The sequence below is a fragment of the Pagrus major genome, chromosome 7 (genome assembly GCF_040436345.1).
Source record: "Pagrus major chromosome 7, Pma_NU_1.0".
NCBI lineage: Eukaryota > Metazoa > Chordata > Actinopteri > Spariformes > Sparidae > Pagrus > Pagrus major.
Window position 1 is genome coordinate 6,588,663 of NC_133221.1, and position 16,308 is coordinate 6,604,970.

Genomic DNA, 16,308 nt, shown 5'->3' on the forward strand with positions numbered 1-16,308 from the left:
ACCATCCGTTTTTGTCCATCAGTGCCACATATGTTGATCGACGCGTGTCAGTCAGTCCCGCAGGCAGTTTTTCGCTGGATAATATGCGGAGGGAATGCGCGTAAAAAGCGTTTGGTAATGGTACAGTATATTACGCACGGTGCAGGCGAGGGGGAGAGGCGATGCCAGCAGACATCGATCCATAGAACAAACTGAACATTAAAAACTCCTCCCTCCTCGCCTGGACTTGATGATGGCAGCGAGACATTTGTTACACTAGATAACCATGAGTTTATTAAAGGAACAGAGGCCAGGGAAAAGAGAGTGGGAGCTCAGGCTTGTGTGCTGCCGGGCTGCTGCTGCTGCTGCTGCCGCCTCCTATCACTCCTCTGCTCGGCGTCTTTTTCATGCAGCCTTTTTTTTTTTTCTTTTTTTTTTCGCTTTTCAGATCCTTTTCCCTTACAGCTTCCGCTTTTGCCTCGCTCAATGAAATACAAAGTTTGCGAGATTTTCCAGCAAGATATGAATGAACCGAGCACCAGTTACTGCTCCGGTGTAACTGAATAATGCGCTTGATGTGCACGTACGAGGGCGAAAGTGCCTATCTGAACATGTTGGTTTTAAAAAAAAAAACACAACAACAGAAAACAGATCGTATCTGTTCATCGATCTGAAGCTGAGCTGCTTCCAGGAGTGTCTCATTGCAAGACACACAAAACAAGGTGCATAATTATCCACATGTCGTTTTTCACACTCGGGAGGCCTGATAGAAACACACATGCTTCATAAAGTTAGTTTAAAAATGCAGTTTTGTCACATTTGACTTAAAACTGACTACAAACATCATGTCAGGGGTGTAATCTGATTACATTTGTGTAACTTTTCAGTTCTGTTTTAATCAAAAAGGCGAGTTTACTGCATTTTAAACACTTGGATTTGAATAAATGTTTATAATAAAGACAATATTAGGCCACCTGACACCTCAGGACGTTAGTTATGTCCATCATATCATCACATCAAGTCACTTTTGTGGCTTCACGTGTAACTATCTCTGATCCGATTACTGTACTTCCTCTTCTGTTACAACTTCAAGGCATCAGTACAACTGAGAACATTAACTATTCACTCCAGGGCTGCTACTTACAGTTTTCTTCATGGAATTATGGAAAACGGGGAAAATGCGAAGATGGCACTTTTTCTTAAACTCAACATGATGATTCAAGATTCAAGAAGCATCTTCCTGAGCTGCGTAGTGCAGAATGTAAGATACAAGCAGTGATAATAAAATAAAATCAAGTACTGACTGAAGAAGATAGCAAAGATATTTCCTGAGTACATGTTTCACAACATAGAGTAAAAACCAGTCAGCGCATATTTACACATATTACAGTAATCTGTAGGAGATTCTGCAGTGTCCAGGTGCAAATGTGATTTTGAGTTCTGAGTTGTCAAAGTGCCAACAATCCAAAAACATAAAAAAATAAGTTTACTATTAGAAAAAAAACAAAGAAAGGCAGCAAATGATTACAAAAACGGAACTGAATCTAAGGAATATTTTATAAAATATTCTGAAAACATCATAATTAATCAATTATCAAAATATTTGCAGATTATTTTGTCTGTTTATTCACTAATCAACTCATTATTTCAGGCTGTAACATGGCGTGAACAATGAGACCTCCCCCTGTCTCTCTCGGTTGCCTATACAAGCCTGTGGACGATTTGTTTAATGCTGCTGGACTGTGGATTTCTTTGTGAAGGACTCGGGTCAGTTTTTCAGGCGAGAGTCCAAAGGATGAGACTTTATGCCTCTCTCCGCTGCGCTAACAGAGAGCAACAGTAGCTAATGTTAGTATCAGGAAAACCTTCAGGAATACAGTCCTGAGTATATACACAAATATAAATACATTTATTGTACAATGATGCACAGGGAGTCTTTGTGTTGTATGACTCTGATGAAGACGACGGTGTTGAAACGTCGGTTGAAGTGCGTTAAACTTCTCCCGTCATCAGTAGCTAACATGTCTGCTAACACAAACTAACCACCGGCTTCCAGAACAACACAGAAGTTCCCCTTTAACTCTGTACTAGCAGGTATTAATGTGTTTCAGCGTAAAGTACTTTTTACTACACTACAGTTATGTGTACAGAAAAGGACTGGTGCAGAAAAACGCATGACTATAACTTTTTCGTAATTGTTCACACTTCTGTAAAATCCCAACCCCGTAATTTCCCTTTTAATTGAATATCTTTTACACTCCAACCTCTTAACTTTTGTCATTATCCTGTGCAAAAAGCCTCCCTTTCTCTTTAAAAGCTGCTCATGACCTAATCAAATATGAAGTTGAAGTGATGGATGACTTCATTTCAGAGAGACAACACCCCTTAGAGATCCAGGCTCGCCCCGGATTACAAATGGCTTCCTGATAATATTCCATCACCCTATTTTGTGTCTGTCACTCATTTTGCCAATGATACCAGAGACCTCCCGTGAACTCCACCTGAACCTGTGCGATCAATCACGGCTCAGATCAAGCCTGAGCCATACCTGTCTGACAGCTCCTAACACCCCGTGTGTACACAAAGCATGCGTGTGCGGTGACAGGCGCTACACCAGCGCCCACCACCACCTCACCTTATCTCTCCAAGAATGGCCTCGCTCCGCTGCCGCCACCACCCCCTCCTCCTCCCTCCTCCTACTGTATCCCGACGTCACCTGCATCGCCACACTTACTTTCCCGCACCGAACTGCTTCTGGAAAAACTTTCTGATCAGCGCTCGTGTTTCAAACTTTTTACTCACCATTCATGCATCAGTGTCAGCGGCGGATCCACATGCAGATGGTGAAATTTGTCATCCCTTAAGTCTTGATGAGCTTTTCCTTCTTCACATGGTTGCAACTCTCATACCTGGCTGCCTGAGGATTTTCCGGGATACAACTTCAACAGATTTCTTTTAAGTGTGATCCTCCACTGTAACAAAATGTGACAAACATATGTCTTGTTAGTGCTTTTTTTAAGAGACACCTGTGGCTCTCTTTGCAGTAAAAAGAAAGCAGATATGCAGCTCAGAAGAAGGTAGACAACAAATCTTAATTAACGTCTGTGAACTTTGACCTGTGCTTACAAACCTGAAGTGGAACTGAAATCATATATTTGATTAAAAAAGAACTTCCCGGCTACGCGAGCAAGACGTTTCCTGAAACGCAAAATCAGATAAGTATGTCTTTTTATCTCAGATTTCATCAAGAACCGGAGCTGCTTCTCTGACAAAGAACGGGAAGTACAGTTTGTACATTCATGGAATGTTTGTTTGAGCTTTAACACCCATGTAAGCTTGATTTCCAGTCAGCTCGGAAACAGAAAATCTGCCCACATTCTTTGGAACTCACCCATGGCACTTCTGGAGTGTCGACTAAATCAGCCTTTTATTTATCAACAACAAAGTGTCTTTTGACGGCAGCCAGAGTTTTTGACCTCTCATCAGCTTTGGCTTTGAGAGAGTTTGAATCATCTTCACAGTCTTTCTTTCTGGACCGTTCAGAGGTGGAGAAACACTGTTTATGGAGTGGAGATTCAGGTTAACCTTTAATGTTATGTGTCACATACAGTCGGTGGGATAAAAGTACAGGGCAGATAAACCAGACAGTTAACAGGAGCTTCAGATTGTGTAATGTCAGCGTCTGGAGCTAAATGAATCACGGCTGCTGATATAAGCCTGCAGGCTTAGTAACATTTAACATGATTTATTGTATTTTTGTCGCGTAAGATCAAGTAATATTACAAAGTCTTAAGGCAGCTCACCAAACAACCTTTGAAAACCAGTATGACAACTTATTTACATTACTCATTGATATGGCAGACGCACTAGTGAATTAATCCCATTTATACATTGTTGAGTGACACCGTCTCTTCTCACTCTTGATTTTAAGATTCACTGACCTCATCCAAAAGATGGGTTTATATTAAAGCCCTTTTTAAGTGAAACAGCCATTATATGTCCTCATAAGATGCTTTTTAACACCGATAAGATTATTTACATATTATCATAGCATCATAAACATGTTTATTGATATATAATTACATCTATTAGAACTAATAAGAAATATGTTAACAGTTCATAGAGTGCTTAAGATAATGGTTTATAATAGCATTACTATTAAAAGCATTACTGGAGCCTGAAAGCCTTTAGATTCAGTTGCTGCCAATAGCCTAGTTAACTGTTGATAAATTCATAATAAAGTATGAATTAATATTAATAAAGAAATAAAAAATTTAACAACAACATAATAGGTCATTTGTTCTCCATAAATGTGTTTGTTTATGCGTTTATATAAACAATTATAAGCAACTCATAAGGTTAACATTGTTAACTGGTCGAAGTTTATTATAAGTGCTTATAACTGTCTTATAATCTGACAATATCACATGTAAATTATGCAATTATTAACACTTGTATAGTCTTAATAATTGTAATAAGCATCTTATTAGGACTTATAAGGGCTTTATTACCTATTAACGCTTGTTAGAAGGACCTTAATACCAAAATGGTCTACGATGAATTTACAGATCAGACAGCAGAATATTTTGGATTCTTAAATAAATGTGTACTTTATTGTACAAAACTGACTAGAATAGAAAAAGTGACATTAAAGCTGCTTCAATCAATGTTTTATCTTCTCTGTTTGGGTTCACTCTCATTGATTTCATACAAAAGCTCTAAAAAACAACCTTACACTACCTGCCCAACACCAAATGGTTACTACCTGCTGAACATAGTGTAGCAGCTAAAGAGCCCAATGTTTCCTTTATGAGATGGTGGAGACCAAAACAGAGCTCAAAACCATAGTCAGAACATCTTTATAAGGTGATAATATGTAGGCCTATAGGTTCCACTTACAGCTTGTTGCGCTGCCGCCAAACAGCAAAACAAACAATTCATGCAGGTCAGAAAAGCTGTGTGATTTATGCAAAAAGCAATTTGCATCAACTTGTTTCGACACATTTTAAAGCAGAGCTGGATGGAAAGGCCTAAGTGAAATGAAAGGGAATGTTTAAAGTATCAATTTTTCAATAATAGTAGCTAGTTTTTTGATGACAAATATGCACTCAGAAACAGAAGACAACTGATTCCTTCCAGGTTCCTTCAGATTTCTGCATTACAGATTTGTTTCCTTATGAAACTAATGGCCTTCAGACAGACTGAACTTACTCTGGTTTGAGCCGGTGCAGTGAGAAGGGAGACAATACTGCAATTAAGCTGTTTTATTTCATTTTTCTCATCTCTGACATTTATGTCTGTCTTCTCCTTCTCTCTAACATTTCAAACGTATCTAATTGGTTGGATCTGAGCTCACACAGTTCAAGTATTTAAAACTGTCTCCTAGAAAATCCTGGTGAATGTGAAGTGTTTTTTTTTTTCCTCAGCGTTTCTTTGCAAGAATTTTGCAATCCTAAAAACAACTGCACGGCCTGGCCGCTCATTTCAGCCTTTTAGTTCGGTAAACACGACCTCTCAAAAAGATTGATCGTCCAAATAATGTTCAAATAACAACTCTATTGCCATATAAACATTATTGTTTATTGGCAGATCTTTCCAATGCATTTATAATTTTCCTGACCAGGCAACATCTGACAAGAAGCGACGTCCAGGAGCAAATTCAAACCAAACACAGATTATGAGATTTACAAGCTCTCTGTGAATGTAGGACAATTAAAAACACACAAAAAAGGTTTTGGAAAATGCACACTGGTCAATTATCCATTTCAACAAAATCTGGACTCAACTTGAGACTGTTTCTAATATAACACTGACCTCATTCATATTATGTGGCTGAACTTTTTAGTTACACTGTCCTTCGACAAAAGGAGTCTAATTATAATGCTCCAGTGATGATAAAAGGAAGGCGGTCTAGGAAATCCAAACCTGTCTTTAATCCAGAGATGAAATTTCATGTACAATGGACAGCCTGTGATTGAAGTCTGGTTTCATACTTTTCAAAGCGGAACAACAACATATGCATACAGTCAAAAGCAGCTGCTTGATTTTGAGATGTACTTCATGTGATGCTCGTGAAAACTTACAAAAGCTAAAAACAAAGAGCTATTACTAATTCAGTGGATGTCTGAAAAAATTAAAGTATTCAGTTGCATGATTGACAAGCAGTTAAAAATAAAACTGACTATAGTGCAGCAATATAACAATGCAAGCCTGATATGAACGTGTTTGGAGGAGGGGGAATAACAAATCACATGAAACAGGATGGTTTTTAAATGTGTGATCATACAAACATCACTTAACACATCTTGAAATCATGCCTCTGTATATTTTTTGAAGAGAAGTTTGCCAGAAACAGAAAAAAATAAAATAAAATGCGCGTTTCTAAAGACATGTTTGCCATGTAGCAATTCATTCGACAACACAAAGAAGAAAAGGGTATTCATGGTTAGACACACAATGGCGTGTGGTCCCATCCTGTGTAAGAAGAACACAGTTTAGTTGAAAGTAGGTGAGGCTGAACAAGCTTGTTGTTGTTGTTGTTGAAAGCGCAGTTAAAGGAGCTTTGTGGGACTCAGCGTGTTTGTCCTCAGGGCTGAATGTAACAGATGACAGAGATCATTGGAGCTTTTTTCCACATCAGTCAGAACTTACTCCTTTTCACAATTTTATAGTGTACTATAGAGACACAGACACCATTGTGATATTGTTGCACTGTTTGTACCTAATGTTGCTACTTGGCTGTACCGGGTACTTGTCGCTCTCTCCTTGACAGGTGTTAATACCTCACGCTTCTAATATTCCATTATGATGGTGACTTTTTGATTCAGAGCAGCCATGGACTTTTTGTGTACATGCTAACAAAATAAAGTCTATAGCTGGTATGTATAGTATATGTGCATAATGTTTACAAAGGCCCCGACCCCTGCAACACTCACAACTCTGATCAGTGGCCTTGAGCTCTACCTAGCCTCACCCCTCTAGCACCAGCTTTGCATGTGAAGGGGCTCTGTGGTCAAGTTAGGCACAAAAACTACTTGCAAAGTACGGTTAGATTTTCAAAATAAAGCTGACAAACATTTCACATATCATGACATGTTATAATTTTTGGACTTTGTCAAACGGTTGTTAGGTTTAGACACAAAAATGTCTTGGTTAGGTTTCGGAGAACATGCTGCATTGTGTTGAAATAACGTTCAGTCGCATCACTGCAACACTGTAATGTTATTTATGTTTAAGTCAACTTAATTATGCAACATGACTTAAACACAGTTCCACGTTGACACTTTGACAATGTTGTCCAGGGTTTCCCCCTGATAATTGGTAAGTGGAGATGGTAAACGTAATAATTTACGTTGGCAGACGTGCTCTATTTCAGGCGAGGTGGGAAAAGTAATACTTAAAATATCTTAGATGTCTACATGTACTGTGTATTTTAAGTTTTTAACTGACAGGTAATAAAACATGAAAAATATAATAATCTTGGTGTTTCTGATGGTTCAATATCTGTTCTTGTTTGTCAAAAACATTAGAAAACACAGTAAAACTTTAATCATAATGTAATAATAACGTTCTTGTCCTTGTCAAAACCTTTTGTGTGCTATTGTGAACATCATCTCCAGCGGCGAGGTTAAAGTCGTCATCTTATCTCAGGTGGAGTGGCACGATGACCCAGATGTAACCTGAACTCATATCTGTAGGAAATGGGTCTGAAGCTGCGGCTGTCAGTCATTCACCAGAGTAGCTACACTATATGGGGCATAACGTGAGAGGTGTATTGTTCACCGTTTTTTTAACCCAATAACACCCATGCAAACAATCGCTCCAACATTGCTGCTTGACCTATTTCCTCTCATGTAATATATCGTTAAAGCAGCCTTGTGAAATGGCTTAATTATTCATGCTTGATTTCAAAATGAAGAGCTTTGAGAACATGGCTCCACAGGAGGATTGACACACGCAACGGTGCTCTTACAAGCACACACACTGAGGCACACTGGGGCCTGGCTTAGTCAAAAAAAAAAAAAAAAAAAAAAAAAAAAAAAAACCTCACACACCCTTGACTGACTTCATCCACTGTGTTGTGCACAGAGCATTAAAGCAAGAGTGAAGATAAATGCCCTGTCAGCGCCTTTAATGATTTATTTCAAACATTTCACTCGATCCAATAAGGTTACAATCTATGGCAGGTAATTGTTTATACAGGAATAGATGGCATTTTGTTTGTTTTATTGAGCATTGAGCAGAGTGAACACACTAACCTCAGAAATGGATGCTCTGTCAGAAATATCAATTTGCTCCTTTAGAAACACATTCTGCACTTGCAATTCTCATCACACATATTAACATACAGTTCAGCATTTCGACTTCTCCGTGTCGGGCTACACGCTGCCTCTGAAGTTCGTTTAATCTCCTTTTGAAGGATGTGAGGCCTGTCTGTCCATATGGACGGGCGTGCATGGGGTGACCGATCCGCCACGCACTATTTTTGCCTCCCTGCCGTGCGTGTGCTGCAGTTAAGTAAGGCATCAGAGCAGCCTGTCACTTGTCCCTTGGTATTGCTTTAGTCTGCGTCGACAGTGTGTCCACCCTGGGTTTGTCAGTGTCTATTCAGACCTGACCTGTCTTGTTCAGCACATGGCAGAGGATGCTGATGGACATTTCCAGTTCTCCTTCTCAGTGTCCATCACTCGGCGCAGGATGCATCCCTGACGCATCTTAGTTTGAGCTCCTGAAATTTGTTGACAGTTGCAGAGGGTGGTCTGCAGTTCTGCCACCCTCAATTATGGGAGATGTGATCTGATTCTGACTTGAGGGATGTAGGTTGCCTGCTGTGCATAAATGCTCAATTGTGGTCGATCGATATCTTGCTAATAGGTTTTGAAAATTGAAAACAATGCAAATAGAAAAGATGCGTAAACCCCGCTGAGGGATTTTGAAATACAAACCCAAAGGGCTAAGTGAAGGTGGGGTAAGTGACGTCATTTATTTATTTATTTCCAGTCCTTGTGGATTAGGATTCATTCATCCTCTTTCATGTCTGTTGCTTTGCTGCCAGTCAATCTCGTGTTTGTTCTCTTAATTTCCTGCAAGTCGCTGATGAAAAAGAAGGAGTATTTAATTAGCAACCCCTCTGTTATGTCGAAACAGTTAGTGTATTTTTATAGGACCAGGAACGGAGCTCAAGTCTGTTTCTAATGGAGATGGAGGCAATCAGATAACCAACATTGCCACCCGTGCTCTCTTTTACTCTTCTTGAAGAGGACAACTTCGGCTTTTAATAAACATGTAATAAGAAGGAAAACAGCTGGTAGCTGCATCACAGATGGTGCCGTTCTTGGCATCTCCAAGGAAGGGACCACACATACAGATGGCTCATTATTCCAGCATTTGGTTATGCATATTGCACAAAATTTTATTCCAATGCTTAACAACCAGTATAAGCAATACAGGTGTTACTATTTTTCACGAGGCTCCCCCTGCAAAGTAAGCAGTCGGGATCTTGTTTTGGTCACATCTTTTTGATGCGGATCACTCACACATGCCTCCGAATCTCCTTCTCCCCATCAATATTTCAGTGCTGTCTCTGTTTGTGAGGAGTGCTGCGTTAATCTGCACTCAGGTGTGATTCATGGCTAAACAGCTGTCAGTCTTCGCCCTGACTGCGGCTCTGTTTTTCAAAGAGCACCTTTGTGTCATTAAGGTAACAGCCCGAAAATACCTCAGCGGGTCGTTGATTAAGAAGGAGGGAGAGATATTGATCACCGAGCAACGGCAAAAACAAGTCAGCAGAGCCTGCCGAGAGCAAGGCCAAACACATCAGCTCACAACCTTGACCTCCATGATATCCCTGAGACCTGGCTCTTTCATCTCAACTTACAAACTCCTACTGTAGGCTGATTATCTGCATATTTCTGAACTTGAGCGTCCTCTGTGTATTATTTATGTCTGTTCAAATAGAAAATGTCACTCGTAAAAAAAAATAATTTGAATGAAAACAAGGCAATGGATTCGGTCCCATGAGAGAAATGTGTTCTTCGTTGAGTCTTTTTTTAGGTTGACTGTTTTAAATTACAGATGCTCTCTAATTGGCTACGGTCAAATAAAGCCCGCCTAATGAGGCATTGCATTCATTTGCTTATTTCCTTTCAAGTCGCTTCCCTTTGTATCTCAGAGCAAAAGTCTGCTCTTGTGCTTACTGCTGTTCCAGAGTATTCTTAGTCAAAGGACTATTATGCCTCCAATGAACATGTAAATATATATTTGTTTCTGCCGCAGAAGAGCTGAAACTGTGAATTCACTCATTAGCTGCATAAACAGGAGCAATAATAAACCCTGAACTCGAACTTGCACGCCACCTTTCTGCATTATTTTCGATGACCACTCGCAGTGAAGAGAGAGCCACCTAAGCCTACATCTCACTCGCTGCATCTCCATTATATGATGAACTTAGCGCGGACTTCTCCTTTAATGTGATGATTAAGTGTGCTAATCACAAGTGAGAGCGAGACGTAGACACTTTTATCCGTCCGCCTGTGTGCGTCTGTGTGTGTGTGTGCGTGTGTGTGTGTCCTGAAACATCCGAGGGATTTTCTTTCAGACCTCCTCACACTTGACACTCCATGTATGCTGGAGCTGTCCTGTCCAATTTATAACAGGAGTCAATGTGACCTTTATCCTGGCAATGACTATAATGTACTTTAGCACATGTCATTCTCGGGTCAGGATCATCCCCTGTGTCATATGTTTTGTCTTGCATGTTTTACAGTCACCAGGGACGTACCGCTGCGCCTTTGTGCTGCAGCCAATTCAACTTTAAAGGGAACTTAGACAGGTGAGAGCTCCAGAAACGCACGTATTATTACCATAGAGACAGTTTTCAGAAGCCTATTTAATACAGCACGCAATTATTTCTGCATTATTATATTTTCAGGGATATTTATAGCTTGCATAATGTAATTAGACATAATAATTACGCAGAAATAACTATTTTGAACCCCCGGTTTATTAATAATAGCTTTGCTTTCTACGCAAGTCTGCAACAAATGAAGAAAAACAAAGGAGGCCAAAGGATTTAAAGTGCTTAAAAGCATAGGTAGGGCTGCACAAAATAACTGTCACATGTTTTTGGCTCTAATTTCCCCCCTCATACTCATCTTATTGCTCATCAGCTAAGTTGTCAGGTCTGCTACATCCCTTTGATGGCATCACTGACAATTAGCAAGACGATGCCACACAAAACCATCTGGACAGGCACATCTCTCGTTGCTGAGGGAGACAGTTTCTGGTGTGACAAAAATAAATCTCAAGGTCAGTCACTGTCACTTTTTAAAAGTATCAGATTCCTTCAGAGGTAGATTTATGGGATTGGATTTATTTTGAGAAGGTTTACTGGCTGATGACGGGGTGTCTCAGAGACTGTTAAGTGGAGATGAGGAATTAAAGCAGTGAAGTATACAACCCTGTCCCTGCTTAATGTTTCTATTGTTTTATATATTACGGTATTTCATTGTCAGGGTACAGACGAACAACTGGATTGTATTTAAAGGTAATAAATATGTTGAATATTTTTATAGATAGATAGATAGATAGATAGATAGATAGATAGATAGATAGATAGATAGATAGATAGATAGATAGATAGATAGATAGATAGATAGATAGATAGACAAACCTGGGACGTCATCGTTCTAGTACACTCAGAAAAAACGATCAATTATCAAGAGGGGCGGGAAATTGATTTTTGCCTGCCCCATACGCAGCAAATGTTCCACATAAATATATGATGCTTTGACAAACCTCTTTGTATTAAACGTGAAGGGCCTTGGCAATGAAAGTCAGACTAAATATAACTCTGTTAAGGCCCAACCGCACCAGCATGCAAGACTGAAATTCTGTGGTTAAAATTTTCATTGGAACCAACACAGTGAAGTGAATGTTTTGGTCAACGTGGACACATGAATTTGTAGTAACCTCCGAAGGAACAGAGGCCCAAAATGAAGGAAGCTGTCTTTGTTATGTCGTTGTATCCACTTTTATTTAAACTGCTGGAGGATAAACTGCTCCACAAAACATACATGGTTTACAGACAGTTATGAGAAAGGAGTCGATGGTATAAATTTTGAATAAACTGCGTGAATTCATGCCTCGTTATCAACCAAGCTAACAAGATAGCTAACGGCTGAGTTCACCCAAAGAAGATAATTCAACAGTTAGCTGCTCATCTTCATGGTGAAGTTCTGCAGTCCACAAAACATTTATGGAGCTTCACAGCAAAACAGATTTGCAGCATTCTTCTAAACAACTGAAGCAGCTGGGGACGTGTTTTAAATTTTAAACATTAAAAACAGCGAGTAAAAAAATCAAACTATGTGGCTCCATATAGTGTAATCAAAGTCTCTGGAAGTCCAGAGATCCCACTTCAGACAGGGTGCACGCTAACTAAGGTATTTTCAAATCAATTTGGGATCTCAACTTCTGGAGATTACTTTGGACAAGATGTATGGAGCCATTCGTGTTTTTTTTTCAGTTGTTGCTTGATTTTTAAAACAAGTCTCCATCTACTTCAGTTGTTTAGGAGAACGCTGTAACACCGTTTTGCTGTGAAATGTTTGGTGGACTACGGATCCTCACCTTATTTTCAATAGACAGGAAGGTGAGTAGATAATTACTAAATTTTCCTTTTTTGGGTGAACTTATCCTTTAACTGTTACCGGTCAGTTAGCTTGCTTGTTAGCTTGTGGTGTACAGCTATTAGCAAGTACTAATTATCCCTGTTTTTTTAAAAATCTTTGAAAAGAAATCACATTTAATTCTGACATCTAATTAGTTTTTGATCATGTCTAATTCTTGCTTTGTTCATTTTGTGTGTTTCTTAGTGTCATTTATTGTTTTGTATTTTGCTAAATCATGTATTTATCTATCAGTAAAGTAGTTTTTTCAGGGGATGTCCGTTGTATAAGCCTATGGCCTCTTGACCTCTCCTGTCACGTCTGTTTTATATCTATTATCTGGTTTTATGCTGTTGTATCTGTGTGCAAATAAACAAAACAAAAATTTTACAATCGTGACAACAAAATACCAGGAGTAAACAGTCCAGAACAAAGAAAATAGAAAGAAGCTCAGAGCTGTTGTAGCACTAACATGTTCCTGGCCTGCTAGTGTGCTAGCCATTAACTTGGCAGCTAGCTCAACAACAAGCCCTGCAGCAAATCCCCCCTTGTCACCGAGCTTCTAGCACCACCTTCTTCCAGATGAATTTCACTGTGCATCTCAAAGTAGTCATATGACTTTGACTGTCTGTTTTTGTATAACTGTGGTTTATATTTTTTTCCCAACACAACAATTCAAGGTATTCTACGGACGCTGGAGGATTAAACATTAGCTATAATCATTCCATATTCATTTTCAACTGCTTTGTTTTTGCCGACAGGTTTTGATCAAGGTTGCTGGGGCAAATGGGTCATTAAACAGAAAACTAGAACATACTGTCATTGTTTTGAAGAGCATGTTCGATGCAAGCCCTGCTCTCGCCACAGTAACTCATCCGCAGCTCTTCCATTGTGTGGTCCCATGATGCTTCTCTGCTTGTGTGTCCATACATCATGTTTGTGCGTGCTGTACTAAAGCAGATCCCCTACAGAATAGGCTCCAGAGTGTCATCTACACAGAGTTATCCCTCACCACTGGCTGACCGTGGCATTATTCCGATGGGGACTGTTTGACTAATAAGCATTTTCGCTTCACAAGTGCTGGCTCTAGTCAATGCTGCTGCTCTGGATATACATAGTGTATAGAGGACACCTTGAATTGGAAAAAGAAAGGTGGCCAACACTATTAAAAGCACCCACTGGTCCGGAAAACACACTGTGATTTCATTACAAAAATCATATAATGGTCGTAAACACAATAACAAAGTTGCACTTTCGCTTGGGAGAATTTGCAGCGTATGTAGAACAGAAGCAGCCCTCTCTCCAGATGATTTTTTTTTTTTTTTTTTGACAAGTTACACTTGAATGCGCAAAATGTATCCTTTTGTTTGATTTCAATCTTACAAAACTGCTACAGAGGTAAACAAATACTTTCCTGAGCAAAAGAGGAAAGCAGTCTAATAAAGATGTAGAATAAACGCAGCGTTGTACTTGACTTTAAACGCACTGTGTCGAAAAAGGAGAAGCTGAACACGTTGTCCACACATCAGTGGGTCAGCTAAGACTCAGTGATCCAGCTACACTCTGCTGTGATTCATCTCTCCTTGAGTGGGCTGTTTTACAGTAAAATAAGGCGTTTACGTTTGGAAAATGCAGCTTTTTAAAGTGTTACATAAATGTAGTGGAACAAAAATAGCACATTTGCTCTGGGATATCCTCAAGTGAAGTACATGTATTTTAAATCTTGAGTGGTTTCTGCTTTTCTGAGGTTAAATTCTGTTCAAGCAACCTTGAAGTGTGCAGCACACATTAACACTCGTGCTGTATGGTGTCTAAGACATAACAATATAAAACTGAGAAATATCTGTAATAAAATTCATGTGCATTCTGCCTATGGTTGACCCTTTACGGTTTGAGCTGAGGGTGAGAAAGAAAGCAGCGAAAAATAACTCATTGACCCTCTCTGCGCTGGTAGACGCTGCATATTTCGGCAACCACCCGCTAAAACTATTTTAGCTCTATGATGCTACCTGAGTGTTTTCCTCCCACACGCAGTTAAAAAATGCACATAGCAAAATGACCTCTTTCTTTGTGCTCAGTTTGTGGAAGTGAGCATTGGCAGAGTCACTTGCAAATTTGTTTTCTATCTATATTAATATTTATGTCTCTGCTGTAAATAATATTTGTCTCAGCCACCCAAACATATTCACAGCACTCTGAGAAATTCAGTTCTGATGAGCAAATCTTAACTGTGGAATTCTGAAGTTTCTGTGCTGCTGCATGCTGTACTGTGAGCCCCCGGTCCAGGTCCGAGCCTGCTGTTACTCGGTAAGGTGTTGCGATCCCCTCAGCAGACCACCCTGACAACCTCTTCCTCTGTTGTTCGCCTTCCCTGCAGTAAAAAAAAGCCTCGCAGCAGAGGGATTCAGTCCGTGGAGGTTTCCACCATCAGATGGTGTATAACGTCTGGCAGTCTCTCACGGTAGGGCTTTGGTAGAAGTTCAGCACACATGAGACACCATCATTTGAAAAACATCTGTCACTCTGACAAATAATAAGTGCACAGGGCCTCCAGGGAAAAGGGAAGTGCGAGCTCCATATTTTATTTCTTTCTGTACAACACTGCGACTGACTGCTGTTTTTGTGTGTGGTGAACTGTACTTTATGTCTAATGCAATGCATGCTCACACTGACAATTGACATTTTAAGGGCATTACCCTTGACAAGGCGACCTGGACAAATGAAAGGAAAAGGCAGAATGATTTATCAGGGGGACTGGCGAAATATTTTGATTTACATTTTTTCAGCGCCGTTTCAAATGAATCTCTGAGACGTTCACCACACCCCTGCTCCGGGCTGTGTGAGCTGTCTGCAGAACAGCCTGATGACCTGAGATCAGGTAGGGCTATATCTCCCCAGGGCGCTTGCAAAGCCAAGACAACGCCGCACTGCTCTCCTTTTCTAATTCTGCCAGTTCCTCCTGGCTTAATTGAGAATTTGAACAAACAAATTAATCATTGCAGCCCATAAAAATGACAGGATTCATGCAGTAGCATTCTTCATTCTCTCTAATTTGTTGTGTGTTGTCGTCCCCCCGCCCCTCTTCCCGTGCCTTTTCTCAAACCCCCACAGCATTTTTTGTGCTGAATCTGCTGGTTTACCCCCTTATGAAAATTACAAATACTTGTCAAGGTTAACGAGTTAATATTCTCATTCAATATTTATTTTATGGCCGAAAGAAAGCGTCTCCCTTCAGCGCGTCCTCTTCCAGAGCGAGGATGGGTTTGTTAATCAAAATGACAAGGACAGTGTCCTTTTGATAATCCCCTGAATCATCGAGAATAAAAAATGAACTTTATTAATCAGCGGCCCCTGATTAATTGTTATGAAGTGTTGCTCATCCATTTCCCCTGCATTTCCGTAATTTTCACAGAAGCCTAACAATCTCCCCAATGATTTGAAGCCTTTTGAGCTGGCGTTGCATTCAGCAGCATAGCAATAAATAGCTGGGCAGCACACTCTTCTTCCTGGATGAGCTTCTACACAGCAGACTTGTACAAATACGCAATGTTTATTTTCCCTCTCTGCTTACCGCATGACTTTTTTTTCTTTATATAACATCTTTTTTTCCGCCTCTGAGTTTGCATTTTTAAAATAGCATTGTCCAAAAAACATCAATACT

The 16,308-nt window shown here is 39.9% G+C and overlaps 1 protein-coding gene across 2 annotated transcripts in view; it reads right to left on the minus strand.

The window, feature by feature from the left end:
* tshz2 (teashirt zinc finger homeobox 2) overlaps positions 1 to 16,308 on the minus strand; it is a 107,522-nt gene that overhangs the window by 43,863 nt on the left and 47,351 nt on the right. For both annotated transcript variants that reach the window (XM_073469507.1, XM_073469508.1), the window contains exon 4: positions 2,782 to 2,951. In XM_073469507.1, coding sequence (XP_073325608.1) covers positions 2,782 to 2,788 — 7 coding nt within the window. In that variant the 5' untranslated portion in view covers positions 2,789 to 2,951. The remainder of the gene's footprint in view (positions 1 to 2,781; positions 2,952 to 16,308) is intronic.